Source organism: Amphiura filiformis, chromosome 1 (genome assembly GCF_039555335.1).
Source record: "Amphiura filiformis chromosome 1, Afil_fr2py, whole genome shotgun sequence".
NCBI classification, from domain to species: Eukaryota; Metazoa; Echinodermata; class Ophiuroidea; order Amphilepidida; family Amphiuridae; genus Amphiura; species Amphiura filiformis.
Window position 1 is genome coordinate 92,328,485 of NC_092628.1, and position 25,971 is coordinate 92,354,455.

Consider the following 25,971-nt stretch of genomic DNA (forward strand, 5'->3'; position numbering starts at 1 on the left):
TACAGTTGCTACTGTATGAATAAGTGTCCCTTCTACGAGTGTGTACAGGCCCAGGATTATTAGGTTAGCCCGCAAGATTAAAATCTATTACTGCGAAATCCAACATGGCATCACTCCCAACTCAAGATGAGACACACTATATAGGTGTGTTTATCATGGCACCTGTTATGATTAGGGGATTAACAGTGTGTTCTTCATGGCTGAATGGGTGAGCTTTTTACACCATGCATAGAAGTTAGTACAGAGATAGCTGTGAATTATTTCTTAGCTACAGTGGAGGACTGAAATTCAAAGAAAAATTAAGGGCGTTTCTGGGGAGCAAATCACATTGTATGACTTAGTCCATTCACAAAGAATGGACTTATCAATCTGTACCAACCAACCCATAATATTACAAGCAGGGAATGCTTGTAATTCTGAATAGGAGACATACACAAAAGGCTTGATCAAACACTTGTAGAAATCATACATGCAAAATAAATATGGTGAGCATGCAAAAGGAGTGTGTGCTAAACAGGTAATTTCCTATCTTGGCATAATGTCCGATGATGCATACTATGTGTGGATGTTACAGACCCGGATGCTGTCATGGCTATGAAATGCAGGTAATTTGTATTCGGACCAGCTCAAGTTTTGCAACTTTTATTAACACGATTAATATCAATGAACACTAAATGCATGACATGGTCCGATATTCAGGGGTATGAAATGAACCATTTTTACCCAGTTTTTGTTGACACCATCTTAATGAAACATATCTCAGGCTGCAGGGGTAAAGTGTTATACAGGGGTAATGAGAAGAATAATGAGCTATCTTCAGATATAAAAATCTCAGTTGAGGTCAAGTTGGGGATGAGGATTTTGATCTAGTCACACACCTTTAATGTAATGTTAACATGCAAGGTGGATTTATGTCATGTGGTCATATCTCAAATAAAAAGGCAGTATTTGAAAGTAATAACAAGGTTAGAATTGTGTTCTAGGGATTCCCAAACAGGGTTGTGGCCTAAATTTGGGTCACAAGCCCTTCTTTAAGGTGTCGCGGAGCTTCACTGAAAAGGGAACAAAAGAAAAATAGAATAAAAATAATTGATGTGCAATTAAAAATAGAAGAGGTTCACCTCTTTAAAAAGAGGAATTTGCATATGTTCCCTGCAGCTTTTATCCCTCATCACCATGCATCAATCCTAACAACAACTCCACAACCCTACTATCTTTATTCAAAATAATATAACAAAAAATATACTGCATTTTTACTTCTAATGAAATCCAGGTGAAAAGAATGAGGGTATCTGAAATGGCAAAAATGAAATGAGCAAATATCATGCATAACATCAATCACTATGAACTATTTCATTCTCACCTAAAACACACACTTCACATAAAATAATAACTGAACTGACAACTAGGAAGAATAAATAAAGTAGCACAGATATTTACACCCTTTCACTATAAAACAATTCTTTTTGCGTTATCAAAATTTTGGGCTATTCCAGTTGGAATCCTCACATCCCCGAAGGAAGACACAACCTTATTCTCTCAACAGGAGGTGTAGATTTCAGATGAAATTCCCACTCCCTGTGTGGAAGATTAAGGCCATGTCTTACATGGGGTGTAAGGATTTCAAATTAAATAGCCCATTGCTGAAAGATTCTGGGCCAAAATCAGTATAGATTTGATTCTTAAGAAGTTTGTTACCTTCAGTAAGCATGCTAGTTATACATTGGTTTGCTTCAAGTTCGGTAGTGACATCAATGCTTTTTTGCGGTTGTGCCACAAAGATGTTGACAAACCGCCCTTGTACGCGTGCACGTGTACCCTTTACACAATTAAGTTTATGCGTGTGATTTGATACTGATGCCAGCGAAATACGCAAATACGTCATTACCAAACTTGACGTGAACCAAATTATATATAGCCTAGTAATTAAGACTTTGTGGAAAAAATTGGTCTAATACGTCAATGATGTCTTGATAATAGGCTAATATTGTGTATGCTTAAATGAAGGATATCCTCAAAGAGTGCGATTTTAACCCAGAAAGTAGCAGCACCATCCCCCACCCCTTTGTAACCGAGCTTTGTCCCCTCCTCAACCCCAAGTAAAGTCAATCCCCTCTATCATTAGGACCCATTTTTAAAGCAGACATGTCTGTCTGTAGAGTGTGCCCTTGTTGTAATGAGAATAATTCATGGTGAGTGAGTAGGTTAAGACCAGCGATACTCAACTCTATTACAGACCATGGTGTTCTTGGCAGCACTCACCGGCATGTATGGGTCAGCCAGTACCGAGAGGAAGTATTTGTGACCATTGTCTTTTACAAGATCTGCTTTGCATGACTGGAAAGAAAAAAAAACAAAATTGTTATGTTAGAAGTTCAGAACATAATGGGATATTGTCACTTTTCTAGTGTAATGATCTAAAAATAGGATCAGTAACAAAACATTAGATTAACATTTTTCAAATAATAATAATAATAAAGGGTACAAGATGCCATCATGAATTATAAGAGGGCACTGATTAGATCAATCACAGCATTATCCTGTTGCAAGGTGCTCTGAGGTGGTCTACAATATGCAGCTGCTTGGGAAATGGTATATTTTGGCTACATCTCTCACATCAAGGTGAAGAACAGGTGTCTGTTTTTCAAAATATTTAACACTGTTTCTCCTTTCCATTGTTGAAATAAATAATTTTTGGCAGCTCGTGTTGCATGAGGACTACATGTGAATATTGGAGAAGCTACGACAGGCTGCATGGTATAATTACTTTCTTAATTGCTTTCATCTTTACTTCATTTGCCAAAAAGCACTTCTAACATTAGGGATATGATTTTGTGACATTTTAGGATCACAATCCATGGTTTATGTACAGCTTTTTAATCTTTTTCACTTACCCTATCTACAGCTAATATTTTTGCCCATATAAATACTAGAAGTGGCCTCAGTTCCCTAGCTGAACTTTGTAGAAGCTTCAGAACATATGGGAATATACCTACAGAAAGAGCCTGTTGAGAAGGAAATGTATCAGAAACAAGATGATTAGAGCACACAACTATAATTTTACATAAATTATATAAATTTGCATAAATCATAAGAAATCACGGGGGTGCGACTGACCACATATTTGAAAATATTATGTACAAGTGTTCAAAAAAAGTTGAAAAATAAAAAGAGCTGAAATCAGCTTACCTCCATGGGTACTATCAGCTGATTTATCAGCCTAAGAACTACTGTGATTTATAGTTAGCTATATCATGTATTGCTGAGTCAATCAGATATGGTAAGAATAGTCATTAGGGCTAAAGGGAATTAAGCTCAAAATTGATTTAAGATACAGTGTGTGAAAAACATAAATCAATATCCTGTATTATTTTATTTATTTTAGTAACAAGAAATTCTATTCATATGATTATTTTACTTACCAGACTGACAGCCCATGGACCCAGGTCTAGAAATCTACCTAGTAGATCTAATGCTCGTAACCTGTGCACTTGACTTAATAGCACCTGTAAAAGAATACATAAAACACACTTTCAAATTGTGTCATAAATACGAGTTTGTAAAAAAATCCTCAGCAGCCTACAGTATTGGGCTTTACTACTTGAAATCCAAATACCCCTATAGAAGAGACAGCCTTAATCTTTCACACCAGGTGTGTATACATCAAATGGAGTCCACCATTCAGGTAACTTACTTTGAAGTACATACTCCCTGTGTGAAAGATTAAGCTCATGTCTTCCATAGAGGGTGTATGGACTTCAACCGGAATAGTTTATTACAGAAGAGATTATTTGCTGTTGGCTTCACTACTTGTCATGAACATGCAATGCATTCTGATTTTTATGGACAAACATACATTAACTGTTTACAGATAAACATGCATGCACAAACACTGATACACACACAAACAAGCACACACCAAAGCAGTGATTTATAGTGCGCTACGCACAGGCATAAACCCACAAGGCTCAGCAAACTTTACAAGAATTCGCTGACCACTGCATGTGGCCTAAAACAAACCATATTTATGAAGCCCACACCATATACATACCACAATAAACCATCACAGCCAGGATCCGCTCCCAAAGTTCTCGCACTGGTATTCAGGTAACTGACACAATACGCAGTTAGTTCCTTGCCCAGGGGAACTTCAAGTTGGTTTAATTACTTCACATGAATAAACAGGGACTGCGCTGTGGCTCGAACCCCTATGGCCACACACCAATACAGAGAGTCTAAAGCCTTAAAATATATCTATACAGATAATGAGTACTAACCTGTAATACAATTGGTAGTTGTTCAGGGGGTTCCCTCATCTCTGACCCCATGGTGAGCCAGACTTGAAATGCAGTGAGTTGCTCAGCAAAGAAGGGACTGTGTTTGTATTCAGCACCATTCAATAATGCTGGCAGCTGAGAAAGACATATATCTACTGCTAGGTCCCATGCTTGCCTGAAATGTGAAAATTTAACCGCGCAAATTAGCACATGCAGAGTGTGAACCTGCTTATTTGGAGTATTGCTGATTATGAATTTATATATGTGCAGAACTTTATCAATTAACATAATAATGTAGGTCAATCAGATAATAATTTGTTGATTTAAAAAATAATAAATAACTTATTAATGGCTACGCCAGCATTGACTACTTATATTCCTATTTTTAAGCTTGGTGTCTGAATTCAACAGCTTTGCATGTGCAAGAATGAAAGTAGGTAAGACTCCTAATCAAACTTCATGTAAATAATTTTATCTGTGTTAAAATACTTCTTTCACATATCATAGTTGTGCAAACTATATGCTTGTAAAAATCACACCAACATCTGAATTTGGTAGAAATGTAGGTTTAATAATAATAAGCAAATATTTCTTACCACATAGGATGTTGATATGTTGGTGGTAACCTTGGACTAGAGAGTGGAGTACAATTATATGAACGCATGATGCGTTCAGCTAACAGGAAGTTACGAAATAAACTGGCAACCAATAAGTCTTGTCTGAATAACTTCTGAAAGAGTTCTGTAATAAACAAGATAATAGCATACATGTGGTCAGTATGTGTCCTGCTGCTATATTTAATTCTCAAACACAGGTGTACATGCATTGCAAGTGTTGTGACAATGTGTGTGCATACTACGTAGAAGCTATGATCTTAGTGACTGGCTGCTAGTAACAACATTGCATAGCGTGATTGGTTTATTATTTTCCAGTTGTGCGTAGTTTACAACAGCATTCCTTTGTGGGACGCACTTGCTGCTTTCAAATGCATGTGCTGTGTCTGAGAAACAAGTGAACACTGTAGTATATGCTTCAAACACATGCATGTCTGTATTACTACAATTAATCCCCTACTTACTTCAACATGGTTTCTTTTCCAGGGACCTCATGCAATTTTGAATTGTGAAGTTTGCTATTACTTTTCATGTTTGACTGAAGGCAAGCTTAGAAATTGCCAAGAGGTTCCCAAGGACATTTGCCATTTCCAATTTAGAAGTCCTTGTCTAACCCGAGTTGCCTAACTGAATTTGCTATGCTCACCTCTGGGTAATACATTCCATGCTATTGTGTCTGTTATTGCAGTGAAGATCCAATTGAGTTCCCCTAAAGGTGTCCGCCTATCATTCAGACGACCTGGAATTCTGTAATAACAAAAGTAAGGGCAAAAATTAACACCTGCACAAAATGAAACTCATGTATTCTCAATTGTGGGCTCTTCTTCTTGAAATCCATACACCCCATATGGTGGCAATGAGTGTAAATTACAAATGGGCAATGGGGATAGTTGAATGGATAACTCCATTTAAAATCTACACCCATGTGGGAAATTATAGGGGGTATGTGGATTTCAACTTGAACAGCTCTTTAGGCCCTATGATTGTAATCGGTTAAACTAATACAGTTTCATCTGTCTTTACAAGTGTTATACCTCTACCTCTTCCCCTCCTCCTCCAAGTTCTTTCTTCCATCCACATTACAATTAAAGATATTTTCAATACACTTACTTGTCTAGTAACTCTAACGTTATTCCTGGAACCAAATCACTACTCTTCTGATTGCAAAACCTGCAAATATAATCAAACAACATGGTTTCAATACAGTGTTTGGCAAAGAAAAACGGCACTTGTTTACACGTTGAGAGCGTACAGAGCGTAAACATGGAAGTGGGGTTCAATCGTCTGACAATCACAGCAACAGACCGATAATCTGAATGGCCGATTATGCATCAAAACGTTGGTCGGTGCAGATCAGTGCAAAAATCACAACTAAAATTTACCAAAAAACTTTTTTACCTGACCCATTCTATGCACAGCACTATAAACATTTTATAACATTAATGTACAAATTAGGGGGATCTTAATATAGTAGCCTTGTCCAAATATCACTAGAAACTATTTGAGTTAGTACCCATCATTTTCATACAGCCTATAACTTACTTACCATCTAAGTGCTATTTTAATTGGTGTAGTAAGACATGAAGTGAAGAGGTCAGCTGGAAGCTCTGGATTCATGGGCAGTAATTCCCTCGAGCCGCACGCAGCCAGTTGAATGCAGTTCTTGGCTGGTGGAGGCATGGACATCTGTGTGCGTGATGTAATGCCTGATATTTGTGGATGATGTAAGGCCTTTGGGTAAAAATAATTATAATTTATATTATTATTGGAAGGTATTTCATAGGAAACCTAGCACAAATGAAATGTTTTGCTTGAGTACAAAATAAAACATTTATCATGAACAAATGCAGTCATCACCCCTCCCCCCAACACACACCCACCCACCCACACCAAGTCTCCCTCTGTCATTTAAGATAAAAATGAAATATAAAATGCACCAGAATATTCAAATATTTTACTTGACTACAAATCGCTACATGCTATAAGCTTGCAATTCCTAACAAAGTAAAGAAATAAAATAATAATAATAATTTATGAAATACTGAAACAGTAAAATGATATCTCTATAAATAATAGCAGTCCAGCTGTTATCTAGAGTTTCACAATATTGAAACTAACATTGCTGTTTAACTTCCACCATCCTTCAGTAAGTCAGGAAGTGTGGTCTCATATTTGAAGATTATGAAAGTTCTGGTTTTCATTCTACATACAAAATCATACATATATAATGACAAATTAGGAAGTTGTATATTGCATATATGTATGGTTATAGACTAGAAATAATAATACATTTCGTTGTAATTAATCCAAAACTTAAAGTAGGAATTACATGTTGGTAAAAATTTTTTTAATAACTTTTCATCAGAAACAATCATCATTGACTAAGACAAAGTCAAGAGTATGTATCATCACAACCACAGAATGTATTTATTCCGAGTAATATTGTGGCTCTTGATTGTCTCCAAAAGTATTTGTTTGAATAACAGCCTATAATTCAATCCAGCTAGCTACACAAAGTTCAAGAGTAATAGTTTGTAAATTGAAGATGAGCTGTCTTGACAATGTTTAGGAAAGCGTAGCAGGTGCGTGATTAAATTTGATGCCAATGGGGTATTCCAGTTGAAATCTATACAACCCCTAAGAAAGACAAGACCTTTTTATTCATACACTCCTAGATTAAAATCTCCCACACAAGGAGTGTGAATTTCAAATGGGATTGCCTGAATGAATAATTCCATTTGAAATCTACACCCCCTGTGCGAGAGATTCAGGTCATATCTTCCACAGGGGATATATGAATTTCAAATGGAAATAATCCATTGGGATTATAATTGAAGGTGTGCTACACATCACTAATTTTCATCAGGAGAGCTTTATGTAAAAGTGATCCCTCTTGCTTTGCCTAGTCATTCAGTCAAAGCATGAGAATGAAGATGTCAATGAATATCCCAAAATAAAGAATCTATCATATGCATAAATTTTTCATTACTACTTACATCTCTCTCTTGCTCCTTTTGCATAGCAAATTGCTCAAAAGACTTAAGGATAAGGCCTGCATTGGAACAGTCATATACAAAGATGGACGGACTCCCCATCCACGTCTGTAAGTCGTACACTGACAGTGGAATATATTGAGTATATGTCTGGAAAAAATATTCAAATTAGGACAAAAATTCAACTTAGGAAAGACAGATTATTTGACTTTAGAAAATACAATCAGTATTTGCAAGTAGAATATTACGCCTTACAGAGCACCATCTATTGAACTTGACAGACAATACATGCTATTCCACTTGAAACCTATACACCCCCTACGGAAGACATGACCTTAATTTTCCACACAGGGGTGTGAATTTCAAATGGAGTCACCCATTCAGGTAGTCCCATTTGAAATTAACACTCCCTATGTAGGAGATTAATGTCATGTCTGCCATAGGGGGTGTATGGATTTCAACTGGAACGGCCCAACACCTGTCTGCTATCAGTCCATCTGATTTCTTGTTTAATGTTCTCCAGTTATTAAAGCAATTTTCACACACGCTCTTTGCATACTTGTTTCAAAAGCGTTAATCTGATCGATAAATAACCATCACTTTTGAAAAAGCAAAGTCTTTATAAAACTTGAGGCTACTATAATAATAATGCTCCAATGTGTAGCCTTCATTTTTATATTTCTTCCTTTGATTCCATCCACTTACCTTGTTAAAAACCCATATTTCTCCATTAGTAGTCGGCCTTGGCACTCCATGACCTGTGTAGTGAAATAAAACTCTCTCCTCTTTGGCATTTCTCCTTAATGATGTACATAATTTCTTGACTTCATCTACTGTAGGATCAAGACTTTGCTTATATCTTGCCTGAAGAAAAGAAGACAAACAAAAATGACAATAATTAAAAACAAAATCTTATTAATTTACACAGTACAGCAATCATATCAATTTGCAGACTATGGCACAAAATATGTGAAATATTTAGAATGGAACAAATTGGGTCTTTGGCCACAGTTCTTTGTAAAAGTATCTGCATTTCTTCAAAAATAACTGAAGCCTGCCTCCTTCATATCTTGTGTACACAAATTACTGTAAAAGTGGACATTTTCACACAGTTAATTTTTCACACTTTGCCAATTTTGAACTGTTTCCCTTGTTTTTAAATTTATGATTCTGCATTTCCTTACATTGACCTATACACAAAAGGAATATGTTTGCATGTTATTTTGGCCGTAGAGAAAAGTGCAAAAATAAATGTAGCACAAAAGTGTCCAGTATTTAAAGTTCCTTGTATCATGTGTCAAACTCCAAGTCCATAACAATTAATCTTCCTCATCAAATCTTGTTCAATTAAGAGAAGCCATCTATCATATCAAAAGCTAATGAACTAATTTCTAAATAAAGTGCAGTGGTTTTGTGGTATGGCTTGCCATGCAATGGGATTACAAACTTTCATTTCCACAAATACATTACGTGGCAAAATTGTACAAATTTAGAATTGCAATGATTTAATGGATGGGTCCTTCTAACTTCTATTTTCACAAAATCAAATAAAGTATTGTAAATCATTTTTGGACACCTATTTTCAGGCTTACCCTTGGCTGCCACCTTTCATACTGTTTCTGTAGACTATTTCCAATGGCTTCCAATGCTTTCTGTGGACTTGTAGCAAGAGGATCTAAGGAGAAATAAGGTATAGAACAAACAGTAAAATAAATATTTCATTCTGCACGGAATGACCAACATTGTACATCAATGCAATGATCTGAAATGATGAACTTTGCCCTGCCCAGGAAATATGTACGGTAACCGAGAATAACACTTATTGTTGTAAGCCCTACATGTTATTTAGAATAAATTTTGGTACATGTACATTTTTGTATCTCAACTGCTTTAGTGATATTTAGAGGTTTTTTGCACACAGTCATTATGTATTTCAAACCAAGGTCTACTGACCTTCAACTTCAATTCATGACAGAAACACAAATATTAAGCTTCCTATTATATGCACCTGCATCTAACAATAAACAGCTGTGTAGCAGCCTCCACAGTATTATTTCCTTGTCATCACATTCAGGCAATAGGTATTGTCACTTTGGATTTCATCAAGTACTACATTATACATTATATCCACATACACATGTTTGATTAGTGCACCATCAGGACATTTTTGACAGTTAAATGTTACATGGCCGTGTACAATATGTGTACCCCCAGGTAGTGAATTCTCAAAATGCTCTACCAAAAATCGCATGCTCTCCCCTTGGGTTGTGCCAAAAAATCTTAGCCCCCCTTTTGACGTGCAAAAAAACATTTGCCCCACCCTTTTGACGTGCCAAAACAGTTTTGCTCCCCTTTACACATAACAAGATTTTTGGGAACCCATATTTAAAACCTTTTTATCTTATCATATGATATAATGTGAGTGCAGCAAGCAGGAAAGTTTGCATATTTAAACATGTTAAAATTTTCCTACACCTGTTAAATAGTTTCAGGCAATTGCAACATTAAAATGCCTTATAGTTATATGAAAAATAATTATCGAGTATGAATCACATGGTTTTACTTAAAACAAACTCATCTTGACCAAAAAAATGAATCAAAACATCCGTCTTTCAATGCGTAATATTCAAAATTCCCTGGCGCCGAAATTGTCTAGTGCAATAACGTCCTAGTACACAATGAAGGCTGGCGACAATTGAGCACAAATAACCATGACGTCATTGCACCAGGCAGTTGGCGCCCGGGAATTTTGAATATCGCATCTTGAGAGACGGCTGTTTTTATTAGTTTTATATGGTCAATATGAGTTAGTTTAAAGCCATGTGATTCATGCTTGATAGTTATATGCATAATGTTGTGATTGCCAGAGACTTCCTTTAAAGGCGTACAAATGTTTTAGAAATGGTGTCCAAAACATTTCAACCGGCCAAAAATTGCTTGTCCCCCTCCTTTCAACCTGCCAAACAAATTTTAAAAAAAACAAACACACAAATCCCCACAACATGACCTACATGTTAGAGCACAACAACAGTTTCCCTATGGGCCAATGCACAGTGAATACACAGACAGACTAAAAGAGTGAATGTTGCAAATAAGTATACAAAGGCCTACAGAAAGTGTAAGAATATCAAAAGCCTTGTACACTAAACAATTTCAAGTATTCAATATCATCTCAAAGGTACTCCTTTCTACCTATTCCTAATGCCACATAAACCTAGAAAAGCTATATTACTGTCAAACCACAAGAGAACAAACCTCAAAACACTCTACTTACTACCCCTTCAGCAAGAAGAATGAATTTGTTCTGCTTGAGATTATGAACCATTTACATATTGTGATCAAGTTTACTGCTCTTGCAGATGCATGAACCAGATAGGAACAGGCATAGATTGAGAAGCTGGATGAACAGTGGCAGGTATTGTATGAGGTCATGTCCCAGGGGTCATGTCCTGATTGTCTTCTATGTCCACATGTAGATCTTCATAATAGATACATACATACATGTACATGCTTCTGTTTTAAAAAGAGTTGGACAGTCAGTCATGGTTGCAAGTAAGCTCCTGACTTAACTAAGTCAACTTAGTTCTATGCAAGAGCCTAGGCAGTCAGCTGTGTAGGGAGTGTTTTACACACCCAAATTTGAAGTTCTATGGAAGTAGCATATATCTTGTACTTGGTGGCATCTTGTGGTACCAGAGAAGATGTAGGCCTATCTCACATTTCCCACAATGCATTTCTTCCATTTCAATTTTCTGTACTGATTTGCTATCTAGTGCAACATAGGTCGATAGAGACAAAAAGTACGAACAGAGCCCATCCAGATGTGGTAAAAATGTGTTTATTTCTTAACTATCGACCCATGTTTAGCCATGAAAACAAAGAGTACTCAATGCGAAGCGTAGTGGTGGGGTACAGGGGCAACGCCCCGGTGGGGGTAGAGGGTTTCTACACTGTAAAAACCCTTATAAGCTCCTTACAGAAGACACATTTTAAAGAAAAAGTTGCCAAAAACTTTGAAGAAAAAATAATCAAAAAAAAAAAAAAAATCTAATTTTTTTTTTCTGAAAGATTTTTGACACAGGTCTGGAAATCTAGAAATCTTACTAAATATGACAAAATCTTACTAGTTGGCAGGTATGCTATTGGCTTTCTAAGGAGAAAGGCTTTCCATCCCAGCAACGAATGAAAAAACTGAGGGATGAACTAATACATTTGTAGCAGATGGTTATCATATATACATGTACATGGGTTTAAGTAGAAGATTATGAGTAAAATTTGGAGGAAAATTGATTTTATCGATATTGAGTGGCCAATATATCAAATTTTTTTAAAATTCTGACAGCGCGGTCCTTAGGCAGAATGTTGCAAAGGAAGGGTAAGACCATCTTATCTGTTGTGGTGTACACCACAAAATCACCAAATATTTCTTGTGAGTTTCACTTACCTATCCAGCACTCAAGTCTTGCACATGGTGACGTCTTGACTACATCAGGAGGATCTACACCAACATTGAGACACATTACTAAGGCCACACTCACTGTCTTCATCTGAAACAAATCAAGTTTACATTACAATCATCAGGACCCAATAATATATGGTACATTAGAAGTGTCATAGATCTACAAATACCATGACCTAAATGTACAGGTGAACCTAAAATATGTACAGAGAAAACCTGTAATCAAAGACATAATTAAAGACTAGTTTGCATCCGACGTTACTGTCAATCAAATTCCTGACCCTGAATTGGTTAATAGCGTGTAAAATGAATGTTGATTCACCTGGTGCCGATCGGAGAAAAGGAATCGCAGAAAATGGCAATGAATACTTACAAAGCAATTCAACTTTGACTATAATAAAACGGGAACACTATAAACTAGCTAGTGGCTAGTGATAAACGCACATGAACATAGCGCGCTAGGCGCGGTACAGAAGAAAGCATACACACGTCTTACATTGCGTACACGCTTAGTACGCTACATGGACGCAACGCGCATGTTCCAGTTTTACTGTCTAGGCATTGTTGATATTTTGATAAGAATTGCTAATTTTTTATACTGATTGTTCATTGATTTTGAAACATTTGAGACTGGAGTGCCGGTTATTTGGGCTCAAAATTAAGTACCGGGTGGAAATTAAGAGTGCCAGACGGGTCCGCCCCCACCGCCAGCATAGCTATAACCCTGTCCAGAATAAATAAAAATTCATTAGCACATGATCCAAATTGTCGCACCCAAACTGAGATGGCACTTCAGTGCAAACTTAAATTGGGCAGCACTTGCTCGAGAAGTCTAGCCAAGAATTTGCTCACCGATAGCTTCACATTCTAGGCTAGAGACCATTGCATTCAAAATCTAGTCGGATTAGCTGAAGCATGACACTGTGTAACTGTAAAGCAATGGAAGTTCAGAAGTAAACACAGCCGATCACAACAGGCGATTGCATCAAAAATGTTGCTAAAATTACACTTCAGCAAAATTTTAGACTGTCCAGATTTGGTAAATCTTGCTCAAAGGATACAATTGACTCATCAAAATAACTTTCATCCAAATTTCAACATTAACCCTTGCACCAGAAAAAAAACACAGAATACCACGATGAATCGGGAATTCTTGTGATTTTATTTTGTCATTTACAACCTTGGTACTTCCAAGGTAGGTTCAAACTATCTTTGTATGTTATATAAAAGTTCTATGGGGACAATCAGACCCAACAACTTGCCAAAAAAAAAAAAAATCAAAAAGGTTTTTTGAAAAGTGCAAAGTTCGTCACCATTGAAATACTGTGTCACTGAGGCCTGGCTGTGATATCCCTAGACTTTCACCCACAATGCACTCTGTTCTGAATTATCAAATTCAATGCATTTTGAAATCATTAATAGACTATGACATGAATACAAATTATCAATTTTCATATTAAAAATACAAAACATCTTGAAATTTTTTTTTTTTTTTTTTTTTTTTAGGTCAACCATGAATGATCCTAGCATTTAGGCCTAGGTCCAGGGACACTACAAAACCGAAAAAATAAAAAACTTTAAAAAAAATTAAAAAAGGCAAACCTTAGTTAACACATTTGCTAGTCAGCCAAATTCAATCAATCAATCAATCAATCAATCAATTTATTTCATCCATTCATTATACAACAATATATTGATACAATGAGTTACAATAAGGATGTATTTTATATGCAATAATATAATGGAAAAAGCAACTATTTTTATGAAAAACGTCAATGAGATGGATGAGGACACTGCTAAACGCAGAGCGTGAGGTGCAGTGCCCTCGGCCTAAAGTTACAACATACATTTAACCAAAAAATAAAATACGCTTGGTACAATTTTCACTAAAAATCGTGCACTGAGTGCCTATGGACGAGATAGTGAAAGCAAGCAGTTATGGCCACAAGGCTGTCCATGCACTGGGCACACAATTTGGAGTGAAATGATACATAATTGGAAAATATAAAACTGATGGTAAACTAAATAATGTACCAAAAAATTAGGGTGCCGACATAAAGCTGACCGTTTTAAAGTAGCAATGAAACATGAATGTAATTACGATTCACTTGGCAAATATTTTCCAAGGAGATGTTTTTTCATGTGTTGTTTAAAAACAGCTACCGAAGGTGCGCTTTTCAGAATTGGTGGTACATGTAAATTATTCCAAAGTAATGCACCTTGGATTCTGATGGTGTTATATGCAAGGCACATGTTGGTTTGCTCAATATGGATATCACCTGCATGACGAGTGTTGTAGTTATGCACATCACTGAACATTGATAGTAAAATAATTTTGATCAAGTAGGTCGTTAGGAAGGAGACAATGATAAAATTGATACATAAAAATTACAATTTGAATGAATTTTTAATGTTTTAAGTGATGAAAAAAGTGGGTCAGAATGTGCTAACCAGAGTGAGTTAGTGCAGGTTCTGACGAGCTTCTTTTGCAACAGGAGAACAGAGTCAAGGTGTGAATTATTATTATCAGCCCAGATAATTGCACAATACATGTAGTTTAAGTAAGGATAAACCAACGAGTTGTATAAGGTTGGCAAGGACTCAATTGGAAGAAATTGCTTAACTTTTCTGATGATGGCATTATATTTAGAGATGATATTACAGACGTGAGTGGTGTGGGACTTCCAACTTAAATTATCATCAATTAGGATCCCTAAGAATTTAGTAGTATTAACTTAACTCGCCGACATTGTCAATGCATATTTCGCCGACAATATATGTCAATGCATATTTACATTGAAATTTAAAACAACTGGCCGAAGAAGGAAACCTACATAAATATGTTTTCTATACTTCACTTGACCCAAATATTTGATTTTTTATGGTGATAACACAATCGCACATGGAATTTTAGAGGGATTTTGATAGCAGTTCCATTAAAAAAAGCTGCTATCATAATGAGACTAAGAAGTAAGATCTAGAAACACCCCCGAAATACCGTTTTGGGGAAGTTTGCTAGCTGAATCTTTTTGATGAAACTTGAAAGTCAATCTTTGACAAGATGTAACTTTGCTACGGAAAGTGCTAGGAAAAAAAGGTTTTCAGTTTTGGCTTTGTTTACTCAGTCAAGGGCTTTAATTTGATTATAAAATGATGCAGTTTGATGGCAAATTTGAATTCACCTAGCATACCTACTGTACATGTGTATGCAGTTCGCTCAAGCATATCAATATACACATGTATACCACAATTACCAGTCCCTTGCCTTTGTTGATAAACATTGAGGTCAACTGAACTCAAATTACATGCATGCACATATTCATATGACTATTGATTGATGGTATCCATCATCATCATCATCAGTCATGTCAGTCACTGACGAGTCAGGACTGGGCCCAACACCACACAGTCATGACAGTCCCAGTGCACAATACCAGATATTCATTTCAACATCCAATCGTTCCTGTAGCTACAAACGGTACAATTTTGAATTTAACTTACTCGTTCTTTCATTCTCCATGTTTGTGTTTCAGTATGACTGGCTGCAATTCTCTCTGTATGACGTTTTTTCATGAAAGCTAATGGCAGCTGCCAGTCACACAGATCGCTCTCTTCTGACTCTGTTATGTCCTCATACATCATTTTGTACTATTACAGTTGCCCTCAAAAAGAGTCAAAGAATCATAATATGTGATTTATTTTGTCGATCCATGAAAATCAGGGCGAAAATATTGATGAAAGATGCAATGTTTTTATTCAGTACACCTCTCTACAAGTCGCCATTTTACTCATGCGACTTAGGGATGGGCGGAACACTAAAATATTGTGATTAAGTTTCGAGTTTGCTCGTGACTAGATCACGCCTCTCGCATAGACATTAAAAAACCTAGATAGCTACATGCTCATAAATCAAGAAAAAGTTTGGACACCCGGATTTGTAAAAAAAACCCAAAAAACCCAAAAACAAACCACACTATCACATTTTCTTCGGAAGAGGGGGGGGGGGGCCCAAATATAGGGGGGGTCATACCGGTACATTTTTGGAAAGAAAAATAGGGGGTCATAACATTTTTGACGACCAAAATGTAGGGAGTATCAAGATGACCACTTAAAGGAGGATTTGGTGATCCTAGCATCCTCTTTTTATGACATTTTTCAGTAGATATCCACGAAAAAAGCTTATTTCCAAAATTTCAGTTGATTCCGATTTTGCGTTTGCGAGTTATGCATGATTATGTGTAGCCTATCACTGCTCCATAGACAATGTGTTGTAATTTCGTTATAGCCGGTCCGTTCCGACGTTAGGCCAGGTATAGGCGGTCGCCTAGGGCGGCAAACGCAGAGGGGCGCAAAAAAATTAAAATAAAATAAAACGGCAGGAAAATAAAAAGGGGGCGAAAAGAGAAACAGAAAACGCGGCGGAAAAGTGAAAGGGATCCCAAATACTAAGTATTTTTTGGTATGCTTTGGTGGGGCGGCAGGGAGAGGCTTTGCCTAGGGCGGCAAAATACCTAGGAACGGCCCTGGATATAGCCGATACATGTGCAAGTAAGGTCACCCTCTGCGCCCCTCTGCGTTTGCCGCCCTAGGCGACCGCCTTACCTGGCCTAACGTCGGAACGGCCCGGCTATAATCCAGTGCCCATAGGGTGTAAACCATGGGGTCAAGGGTCATTAAGCAGGGAGGTAAATAATGATAATTTACTGGGTGGGCAATTTTTTTTTGCCCTCAAATTAGAGAAAATAATTTACTGGGTGGGCAGCGGTAATTAATTGCATCCAGGCGTTTGGATTTTCGGAAATATAGACCTGTTTTTACGTAGAATTTGGTTTTGATGTCAATAGTGAACTTAACTCTCCCCCTAAATGCATCTTATGCCAATACCACATGCTACAAGTATTGCCAAACCAGGTATACTAGTAATTTCAATGTCTGCAAGTATTTCCAAGTAATTTCCGGTGTCAGAGATGCCACTTTTCCTTCTTTTGCCTGAATTCCTTCTTTAATAAAGTTAAAATGTCCGCACTTTTAATTATCTTCAGCCAATTTTGAAACTTTTTTTAATCCAAATTGACACATTATTTCAGGCGTTTTTCATAAAGTTCCGGGTTTTTTGTTTTAAGTAGCCCTAAGTGACATCTCTGTGGTATAAGTTGGTATTCCTCAGTATTTTCCACCAAGCCGGTAAACGAATTTACTAGAATTTGGCAATATATGGCCAACCCTGAATTATATTCCCCAATCATAATTAAAATGTTTATTTTGCCCACTAACATAGGCCCCAATGTTGCACAAAATAATAAAGACCCATATAGAATCACAGCCGAAAGGTGTAAAAAAGTAACAAAAATATTATGTATTCTTTAGTTTAGATTGATTGCAGGAAATTATTTTCCTAATTATATAATAGTATTACCAATTTGTGTATACTCAAAGACTTGAAATGAGCAGGTATATCTGGATTAAGTTTCAACTAATGTTTCAAGTCTATTAAAACATACCTCAAAATCCAAATTTATGGACTCAATTAATTGCTCAAAATAATATGAATTTCTAGCTTCCTATACCATTGCATACTGTATGATAACAATTCCTACTCCGAAGTTGTAAACATTGTAAATGAATAAATTGGAAGATACATCACTTTCATTATTCAACATCACTTTCATAATGCAACTTGATTTCAAGAGATGCACCATGGTACTAGTTTTATGGTGCATGCCCACATTTTTTGTGGGCAAAATAATTTACTGGGTGGGCAATTTTGGGCAATGGGCAAGTTGAATTTACTGGGTGGGCAAGATAATTTACTGGGTGGGCAAATGCCCACCCAGTTAACATGTTATTTACCTCCCTGTCATTAAGGGGCAGTGGCGGCGCCAGGATTTTTTTCCGGGTGGCATTGAGGGGGCAAAGTGATTTTCAGGGGGGGGGGGGGCAAAATCACCAAATGTTGCGCAAAATTGCCGCAAAAAGTGGAATTTTTTGCAATTTTCGGTTTTACTGGGGGCCTAGAACTGTACTGGGATTGCATGGGGTTGTATGAGAGCGATATTTGTCCCCAAACAGAGCTTTAGATTCAGATTGTGGTTACAGTCTATTATTGTAGTAATAAATAAAAACCGTGAAAGTAAAACAAGGTGTCACCACAGTTTCCTTTTGTGGTCCATCATAACTCCTCCAGTGTGTAGCCGGATTCCAGCTCCGGCAGCAAACCCACCAATAAAACCACTTGCTGCGAAAACAAGTACCTAGCCGATCGGTCCCGTCACAAGTGGTGGCAGCGGTGGGATTTGTGTTGAGATTAGGAGGAATTGTGAGTTTAGATGGACTAGGTTACTGCGGTGGAGTAAAAGGAAATCAACAAGTCAAGGAAGTGGAGCAAGTAGTAAACCTGGAATCTGGGAATTGCAAAGACCAGGAATTTCAAAAGAGTTGGATGACCAGAAGTAGCACACAGGAAGATCAGGAAGACCAATAAGGAAGTGTATGGGTGAATATAACAACATGGCAGGAATTGATAGGGACCCTAGTGGGAGTGAACAATTGAGGTAGCGACAGGGAAGAGCAATGCAATAGAAGGAGATTGGGATAGTGATTATTCTAGTGAGGAGTCTGGAAGCGACATTAGAAGTGATTCCGAGACTGATACCGGAAGTAGTTCAGCATGTTCAGGCACTGCTAGTGACTCATATACCCCAGAAGAAACTTCTGGTAGAGGGCGGAGGCTACACGTTTTAAGAATATGGCTCAGAAACTTAGGAAAAGTACTTCTAATGAAGACAGACAGGCTAAGATTATAGGAGGGAAGAAACTGATGCAGACAAATAAGCTGTCAACCTGTAAGACCTACAGTGACTCTGTTATGCAACACCTCTCATTGGTAGAGAAGAACAGAAGACTTGATGAATTGAGGAATAATTCAGTAACCCGATAGATTGCTACACGATTGGAAAGGAAAGCTTCAAGAGAAGACCAAGTTAAATAATGTAAAGAGAGAAGAGCTTCAAGAGTTGGGACACGATAAATAATGCGAAGAAACAAAAACTTCAAGAGTCGACCAACTTTAGGGATTAGCAGGATAAGGAAGAAGAACTTCAAGAGATGATCAGCCAGTTAAAGCAACTGCATCAGGAGGAGAAATGCAAATGGGACAAACGCATTGAGGAATATTGAAAGAGAAGAGAGAATTTGAACTTAACAAACGCCTTAGATAGTTACAAGTGCGAGAATGAAGAGAGAAGCAGTACTGAGTGAAATTGGGACATAGATAGAGTCAGATGACGGGATGGAAAGTTGTAGAGTTGCACAGGTTATCACAGAGCCAGAATGTAGAAAGCGTGAAGATCACTTCCCTACTGCTGCAAAGGTTGACATTAGAGAGTCCAGAGTGGTCATGATACATATCTGGTCTTGGGAGGGGGCGAGACAGGCGATGGTGATGACAAACAAAACAGGACGTGAAAGTGGATTTGAAGAAGTCATTGGAAATGTAACAGAAGCAGTTGACAGACATAGCTGTGAATTTGGACAATACTTTAAATTTGCGAGATTCAACTCTGAGCTCAGCAGAGATGATTGCCACAGCTTAGACTCTCTTAGTCTAAACTCGGGTTTTGACGATGTCAACGGCATAGATGATGATGACGACAGGAGTGTGTCAGAAAGTTCCTATGACGGTGATGACAGTGACTTTGACGTCACTTATGATGTTCCAAGATTGAGTGAGTCAAGGCACGAGGAGGAGATATTAACTCATACTGTGAATGAATGGAGTAAAGAATACGAGAGTGCAGAAACCCAAATCAAGGGAAATCAACTGTAAGAATGAACAATTGGAGTTGGAGAAATGGGAGCATAATGTACAGCTGCAAAGGGAATATCACAAACAAGAAGTTGGCCAGTTGGAGGAGCAGAAAGAAGAAGCAACCAGGTTGAAGGATTGTCGTGAACAGTTTCATCGTGACAGAGAAGAATGGGAAGAGACCGTCAAAGAGAAGATAATGATCGTCAAAAAGAAGATAATGACCGTCAAAGAGAAGATAATGACCGTCAAAAAGAATATAATGACCGTCAAAGAGAAGATAATGACCGTCAAAGAGAAGATAATGACCGTCAAAGAGAAGATAATGACCGTCAAAGAGAAGATAATGACCGTCAAAGAGAAGATAATGACCGTCAAAGAGAAGACAATGACCGTCAAAGAGAAGATAATGACCGTCAAAGAGAAGATAATGACCGTCAAAGAGAAGATAATGACCGTCAAAGAGAAGATAATGACCGTCAAAGAGAAGATAATGACCGTCAAAGAGAAGACAATGACCGTCAAAGAGAAGATAATGATCGTCAAAGAGAAGATAATGACCGTCAAAGAGAAGATAATGACCGTCAAAGAGAAGATAATGACCGTCAAAGAGAAGATAATGACCGTCAAAGAGAAGACAATGACCGTCAAAGAGAAGATAATGATCGTCAAAGAGAAGATAATGACCGTCAAAGAGAAGATAATGACCGTCAAAGAGAAGACAATGACCGTCAAAGAGAAGATAATGACCGTCAAAGAGAAGATAATGACCGTCAAAGAGAAGATAATGACCGTCAAAGAGAAGATAATGACCGTCAAAGAGAAGATAATGACCGTCAAAGAGAAGATAATGATCGTCAAAGAGAAGATCAAAGAGAAGATAATGACCGTCAAAGCGAAGAATTAAAAATGAGGAAATTAAAGCTAGATGATAGAGAAATCAAATTGTCACACCGACGTGTAAAGTTTAAAGCTGAGCGTGAACTATGCGCAAACACTTTGCAGGAGAGACTGTTTAAATTGAACAAAAAAGAGTGGGAGTTGCACAAAAGATAAGTATAAATGCTACAAGCCCTTGACACAGAATTAAGGATGAGAAAGCAAAGAGTAAAATGTGTTGTATGAGACGAAGCCAGTCAGGAGAAAGAAGTCCAGTATTGAGGTGAATAACAATAATGCTAGGCCAAGGCGAGAAGTCCAATTCAGGTCGATGGAGTGGGTTTCATGGCCGTCGGTTCGTGTAAGGCCGTCGGTAGACGGAAGGTTTTGGTGAAAAAAAAATTGGGTTAACAATAGGCTATTATTCACCCAGGGTGACAGAAAATTATCAAAAAAATGATGAAAAATTGTGAATGAAATTGAATTTTACATAAAAATTGTGTGTTTTTATGCCTATTATTTTTGCTCTTCAGTTTTTCAAACCACAAACACAAATATTTCCGTCGGTACATTTACAAGTTGTGCCCCCTCGGTTCAAAAATCCTGGTGGATATGCGAGTACAGGAAGTTGACGGAAAAGAATGTCAAAAATGGAGCAAGTACAGAGGACATTGACAAAAGTCGGAAGAGTGAGAGAAAAGTAGGAAACAAGCGAGCAGGGGAAAGGAGGAAGGATTCTGACAATCGTGTAGCAGATACTGTCTACAGGACAGGTGCTCTTGTATACATTCACGATGATCCTAGACAAGATAGTGGTGCAGAGCAAACAGCATGCTGGCAAGGACCATTTACCTATATGTATCCATTTGTATTGAAACAGAAAAGGGAAACAGCATAATCCGCAAGGCAAGGGTGAAGCCAAGTGTACCAAGAGAACTAAGCCACCGAGGGATGCGAAAATCGCCAGAAGAAGAAGAAGTGGATCCCAATGGTCATTCTGAAGAAGACATCAGAGAAGATGGCGAAAGTCTTCAACTAGTAAGTATTAATTTGGATTTGACAATCAAAAAATCTAAATCAAAAAATCAAAAAAGTTTAATTTCTACAATCCTACAAATGCATCTATTTCATGAGTTTTTAAAACGTTTTTATCAGGTTATATTTTTGGATTTTTGGTTTTGGTAACATTAAATGTCGGGTTATATTTATATATATGAGTCAAGAAAACGTTTTTTTTAAAAACGTTTTGTATTAAAACACACTACAAAAATATTTTTGAAATGTTTTCAACATGTAAAATTATAAAATATTTTTTGCAAACATTTTTTGCCAAATATGTTTGTTAACACTTAAATAACATTATGTTAGAATATTTGCAGTAAGTTATCACAAAACGTTTTTGAATGTTATGAAATCGTTTTATACCCTATATATACCTTTTATATAACCCGACATTTAAACGTTTTCTGGCAACCTTTCTAACCTTTTGCGAATGATGGTTTTATATAATAATACTGGATACCTAACGGCAATTTATCTGATTTTGTAATAACTCTAATAATATGTTTATCTTGATAAACTTCACATAGACAGCGCTTTGTGACGTATGACACATGACAGAAAACGCCTTCTGATTCACAGACTTATTAGCAGATTGCAGTAACTTGTCGTTTTAACGGTTATGCCGCTGTTTTGAAATAAACATTTGCTGCCTAAAACAATATTGCGATGCTAAAAACAGAATCACCATGGAGATTGAAGATTTTTGTCTTATTCTGGATTATGTTTATATGGTCTATAGAATTATATTATATTGCTGCATAAATGTCACAAATGTCACTCAGGAATGGACATTGGCAAGGTGGATTTTGTCGTCCTTTTCTTATTTGAATTAAGTTACAAAATTGCGCCTTTTCTGAAAAAAAAAAAGATTCTAAGGTTGAAAATCATTATCATTTTGTATTATTCTTTCCATACTTACTTTTATTTACTACTTTTGTATTGAAATTTGCTTGTCTTGCAAGTGCTATCGTATCTAAATGACAGAATACAATTATATATATTTTTTTATGCATACTCTTAGATAAACGTAATGTGGACGCTATTTACAATAACGAATGTGCTGTGATTAATAATAAAAAATCGCTTATTGTTTCCTCGTTTGTTAATCATGGTTGTATTGTGACTTTTGACAAATGTCATTTCCATTTAATGTAGATTAGACATCCTTTAGACCTTCCATCCTGTTTATGATTCTATTATATTGCTCACTTTTGTCGTACATATTAACATCACTATTTGCTGACAAAAAGAACAAAGTAAAAATCCATTCATTCATTCATACAAGTATTTAGTTGTGGTTGTTATTAATTTTGGGAGCTATATTTTATGTTGCAAATTTGACATAATGACAAACACTTTTGGGGTAAAAATTAACTAAAGACTGCACAAAAAGTTGCTTATTTCGGGTGGTTTTCAAAAACCACCAAAAAGTTGCAAAAAACGGGCTGTTACACCCGTATGCTTAGGGCAGTGTACAACATCCATTGGAAACAGCACATAAGCAACAAAGAGTTGTATGGAAACCTCCCAAGGCTCTCAGAGAAGATCAGAGAAAGGAGAACACGCTTCGCTGGCCACTGCTTCAGGAGCAAGTGTGAACCTGTCGCCAACCTGATAAACTGGGCACCCAAACATGGAACAAGAAACCCTGGTAGACCACCCCTTACATATGTTGATGTACTCAAGCAAGACACTGGACTGGAAGCATCTGACCTGGGAACGGCGATGCAGGACAGGAGGATATGGAGAGCTGTCGTGGTTCGGGAAAACCACCCGAAATAAGCAAGTAAGTAAGCAAGCACAAAAAGTAACGCAGCTGTTATAAATATGCCTATAGTTTCAGAACTAATAAGTGTTTTCACAATATTGCAACGCAGAAAGAAGGAGGATTTATTTACGCGTATCTTGATATTCGACCAATTTCGTTGGGAGCTTTACCCATATACTACTTACTCTGTTTTATTGTATCTCTATTATAATGATGAAAAATATGAAAGTATACATTTTCAGAAAGGAAATGACGCAAGAAATCCAGCTGGCATAACAGATTCTTGATAAATGTGCAGTTTTTAAGAAAATCACAAAATTTTATTTTACTTTAATATTGTCTCGAGGAAGGCATACGGACTATAGCCGGCATAGCCCCTAGCTACTATACTGGTTTACGAGCGAGACTTGACAATCTTATAATCAAGATTGAGAATGCATGTAGGAAAAAGATGTGAAGAAGAAAGGAGAGGAAAATAATTCAATAAAGAAGAAGATGCTTAAAATCACATCAGGCCCTTGTTGAATTTGTTTCGTTTACTGCATTCTATTTTATTTTATTTATTTTTCTTTTAGCCATAAAGACATACCGTATGGGACGTTGCTTTGGGCGGTAATCATGAGATAGTATAACCTAATCTTGAGCCATGGGAGCTGAATTGAAATTGTAAGCAGTACTCGTGTTGTTGTCACGAATCAATATCAACATTCAATTTATTCCTTATTTCTCAGGAAATCTTTGCAGACTGTTTTTCACCTAAGAAGTTAAAAACCCATTTCATTGAAGATCAAAAGATAGACTTACAGACTGCTTATCTTGAGTTCAATCGTACGGCATGAGCGATCGCCTTGGCCAATGACTGAAATTATATTTTGGGCATCATAAATAACAATCCGTCGCATTGGTTGGTGCCCAATCTCAGTAAATTCACCATATATTGGTGAAAGATGACATATCCCTGGGTGTGCAGGCCTATATGAAAACATACATCCCCGTAAGTTAAATGTAATTACTTTCTCGCAATTCACTTATTACCTATTGATGAAAAAACAAATTCTCGTCGCTTCCGTGATCCCGTTATAACACCATTTTCTTAAATAATACTTGGTGATTTGATACTCTTCGATATCGGCTGCCATTTACATTTGATTGTATTAAGTAACTTAAATCAGCAAGGCAAAAAAAAACTCTCGTTACGACATTATCTTTGTACCACAATTGTGCTAATTGTACCTCTACAATATTATGCCATGGAAATAAGATGATTATGCCAAGATAGCTCAAGATTGACCATATCGACATTCATTTGCCGTATTGAGATTCGTTGTGTCAAGAAAAGTGAGAGTTTATTCGGCATCATCCAGTTTTTAAGTTCTGTTGTATTATTAGACTATGCCATAGTCGATTTTTGATAAATAAAAATGTTATTAATCATGATGAACGCATTCAGTTGAACTCGAAATTATACTGATATTTAGTACATCAAAATACTATAAAATGGTTATGAAAAAGTTTAGGCTATATAATTATATTTGTGACAGTAAAAGTAAAATACCCGGTATAGGCCCTACGTAGGCTTATATAATTGAATGCAACATATCATAATGGCATAATTATAATGACACTTCAATACTGAACAATTCTAATTTTAGAATCTGCCAGTTTATTATCCGAAAAGCTAACAAACAGAGGGCGTACGGTGACTGAAAAGATCAGTTGTGAAAATCTATCAATTGTGCACTCATTAATTAAATCAGAGTTTTAAGCTTAAATGTAATAGCCAGAGTAGTGCACAATTGGCAAGTGGACTACGGAGAAGTCTATTGTATTATTATATCAAAAAATGTAACCACCCCTTAAGGGAGGTGGAATGGGCAAGGTCCAAGACCCCTCAAAAAAATTTTCCAAAAAATTTTTTTTGCCATATTTTGTTTAAGAAAATCATAAGCTATCAGGTCAGCCAGATAAAGTTAAAAATTTCCTTTTCAAAATGCGAATTTGAGGGGAATTTCATCTCTTTCAATTTAAAACGATTTATGGCAGCGTTGACTTGCTATACAAGACGTAACCAGTTTGGTTTACGACTGGTGGGAGACTAATCAACGAATCAGCTGA

The 25,971-nt window shown here is 36.8% G+C and overlaps 1 protein-coding gene across 9 annotated transcripts in view; it reads right to left on the reverse strand.

Annotated features, from left to right (window-relative positions):
• The window catches only part of LOC140157690 (regulatory-associated protein of mTOR-like), a 45,660-nt gene extending 29,520 nt beyond the window's left edge, over positions 1 to 16,140 (reverse strand). For 6 of the 9 annotated variants that reach the window (XM_072180938.1, XM_072180978.1, XM_072180965.1 and 3 more), the window contains exons 1-13: positions 15,845 to 16,140; positions 12,329 to 12,431; positions 9,477 to 9,559; positions 8,590 to 8,748; positions 7,888 to 8,034; positions 6,438 to 6,622; positions 6,002 to 6,061; positions 5,538 to 5,638; positions 4,874 to 5,018; positions 4,278 to 4,452; positions 3,423 to 3,506; positions 2,895 to 3,005; positions 2,227 to 2,337 (exon numbers count right to left, since the gene is read on the reverse strand). In XM_072180938.1, coding sequence (XP_072037039.1) covers positions 2,227 to 2,337; positions 2,895 to 3,005; positions 3,423 to 3,506; positions 4,278 to 4,452; positions 4,874 to 5,018; positions 5,538 to 5,638; positions 6,002 to 6,061; positions 6,438 to 6,622; positions 7,888 to 8,034; positions 8,590 to 8,748; positions 9,477 to 9,559; positions 12,329 to 12,431; positions 15,845 to 15,985 — 1,605 coding nt within the window. In that variant the 5' untranslated portion in view covers positions 15,986 to 16,140. The remainder of the gene's footprint in view (positions 1 to 2,226; positions 2,338 to 2,894; positions 3,006 to 3,422; positions 3,507 to 4,277; positions 4,453 to 4,873; positions 5,019 to 5,537; positions 5,639 to 6,001; positions 6,062 to 6,437; positions 6,623 to 7,887; positions 8,035 to 8,589; positions 8,749 to 9,476; positions 9,560 to 12,328; positions 12,432 to 15,844) is intronic. The other 3 variants (XM_072180959.1, XM_072180945.1, XM_072180986.1) reach the window with 1 other exon arrangement.
• Between the last annotated feature and the right edge of the window lie 9,831 nt (positions 16,141 to 25,971).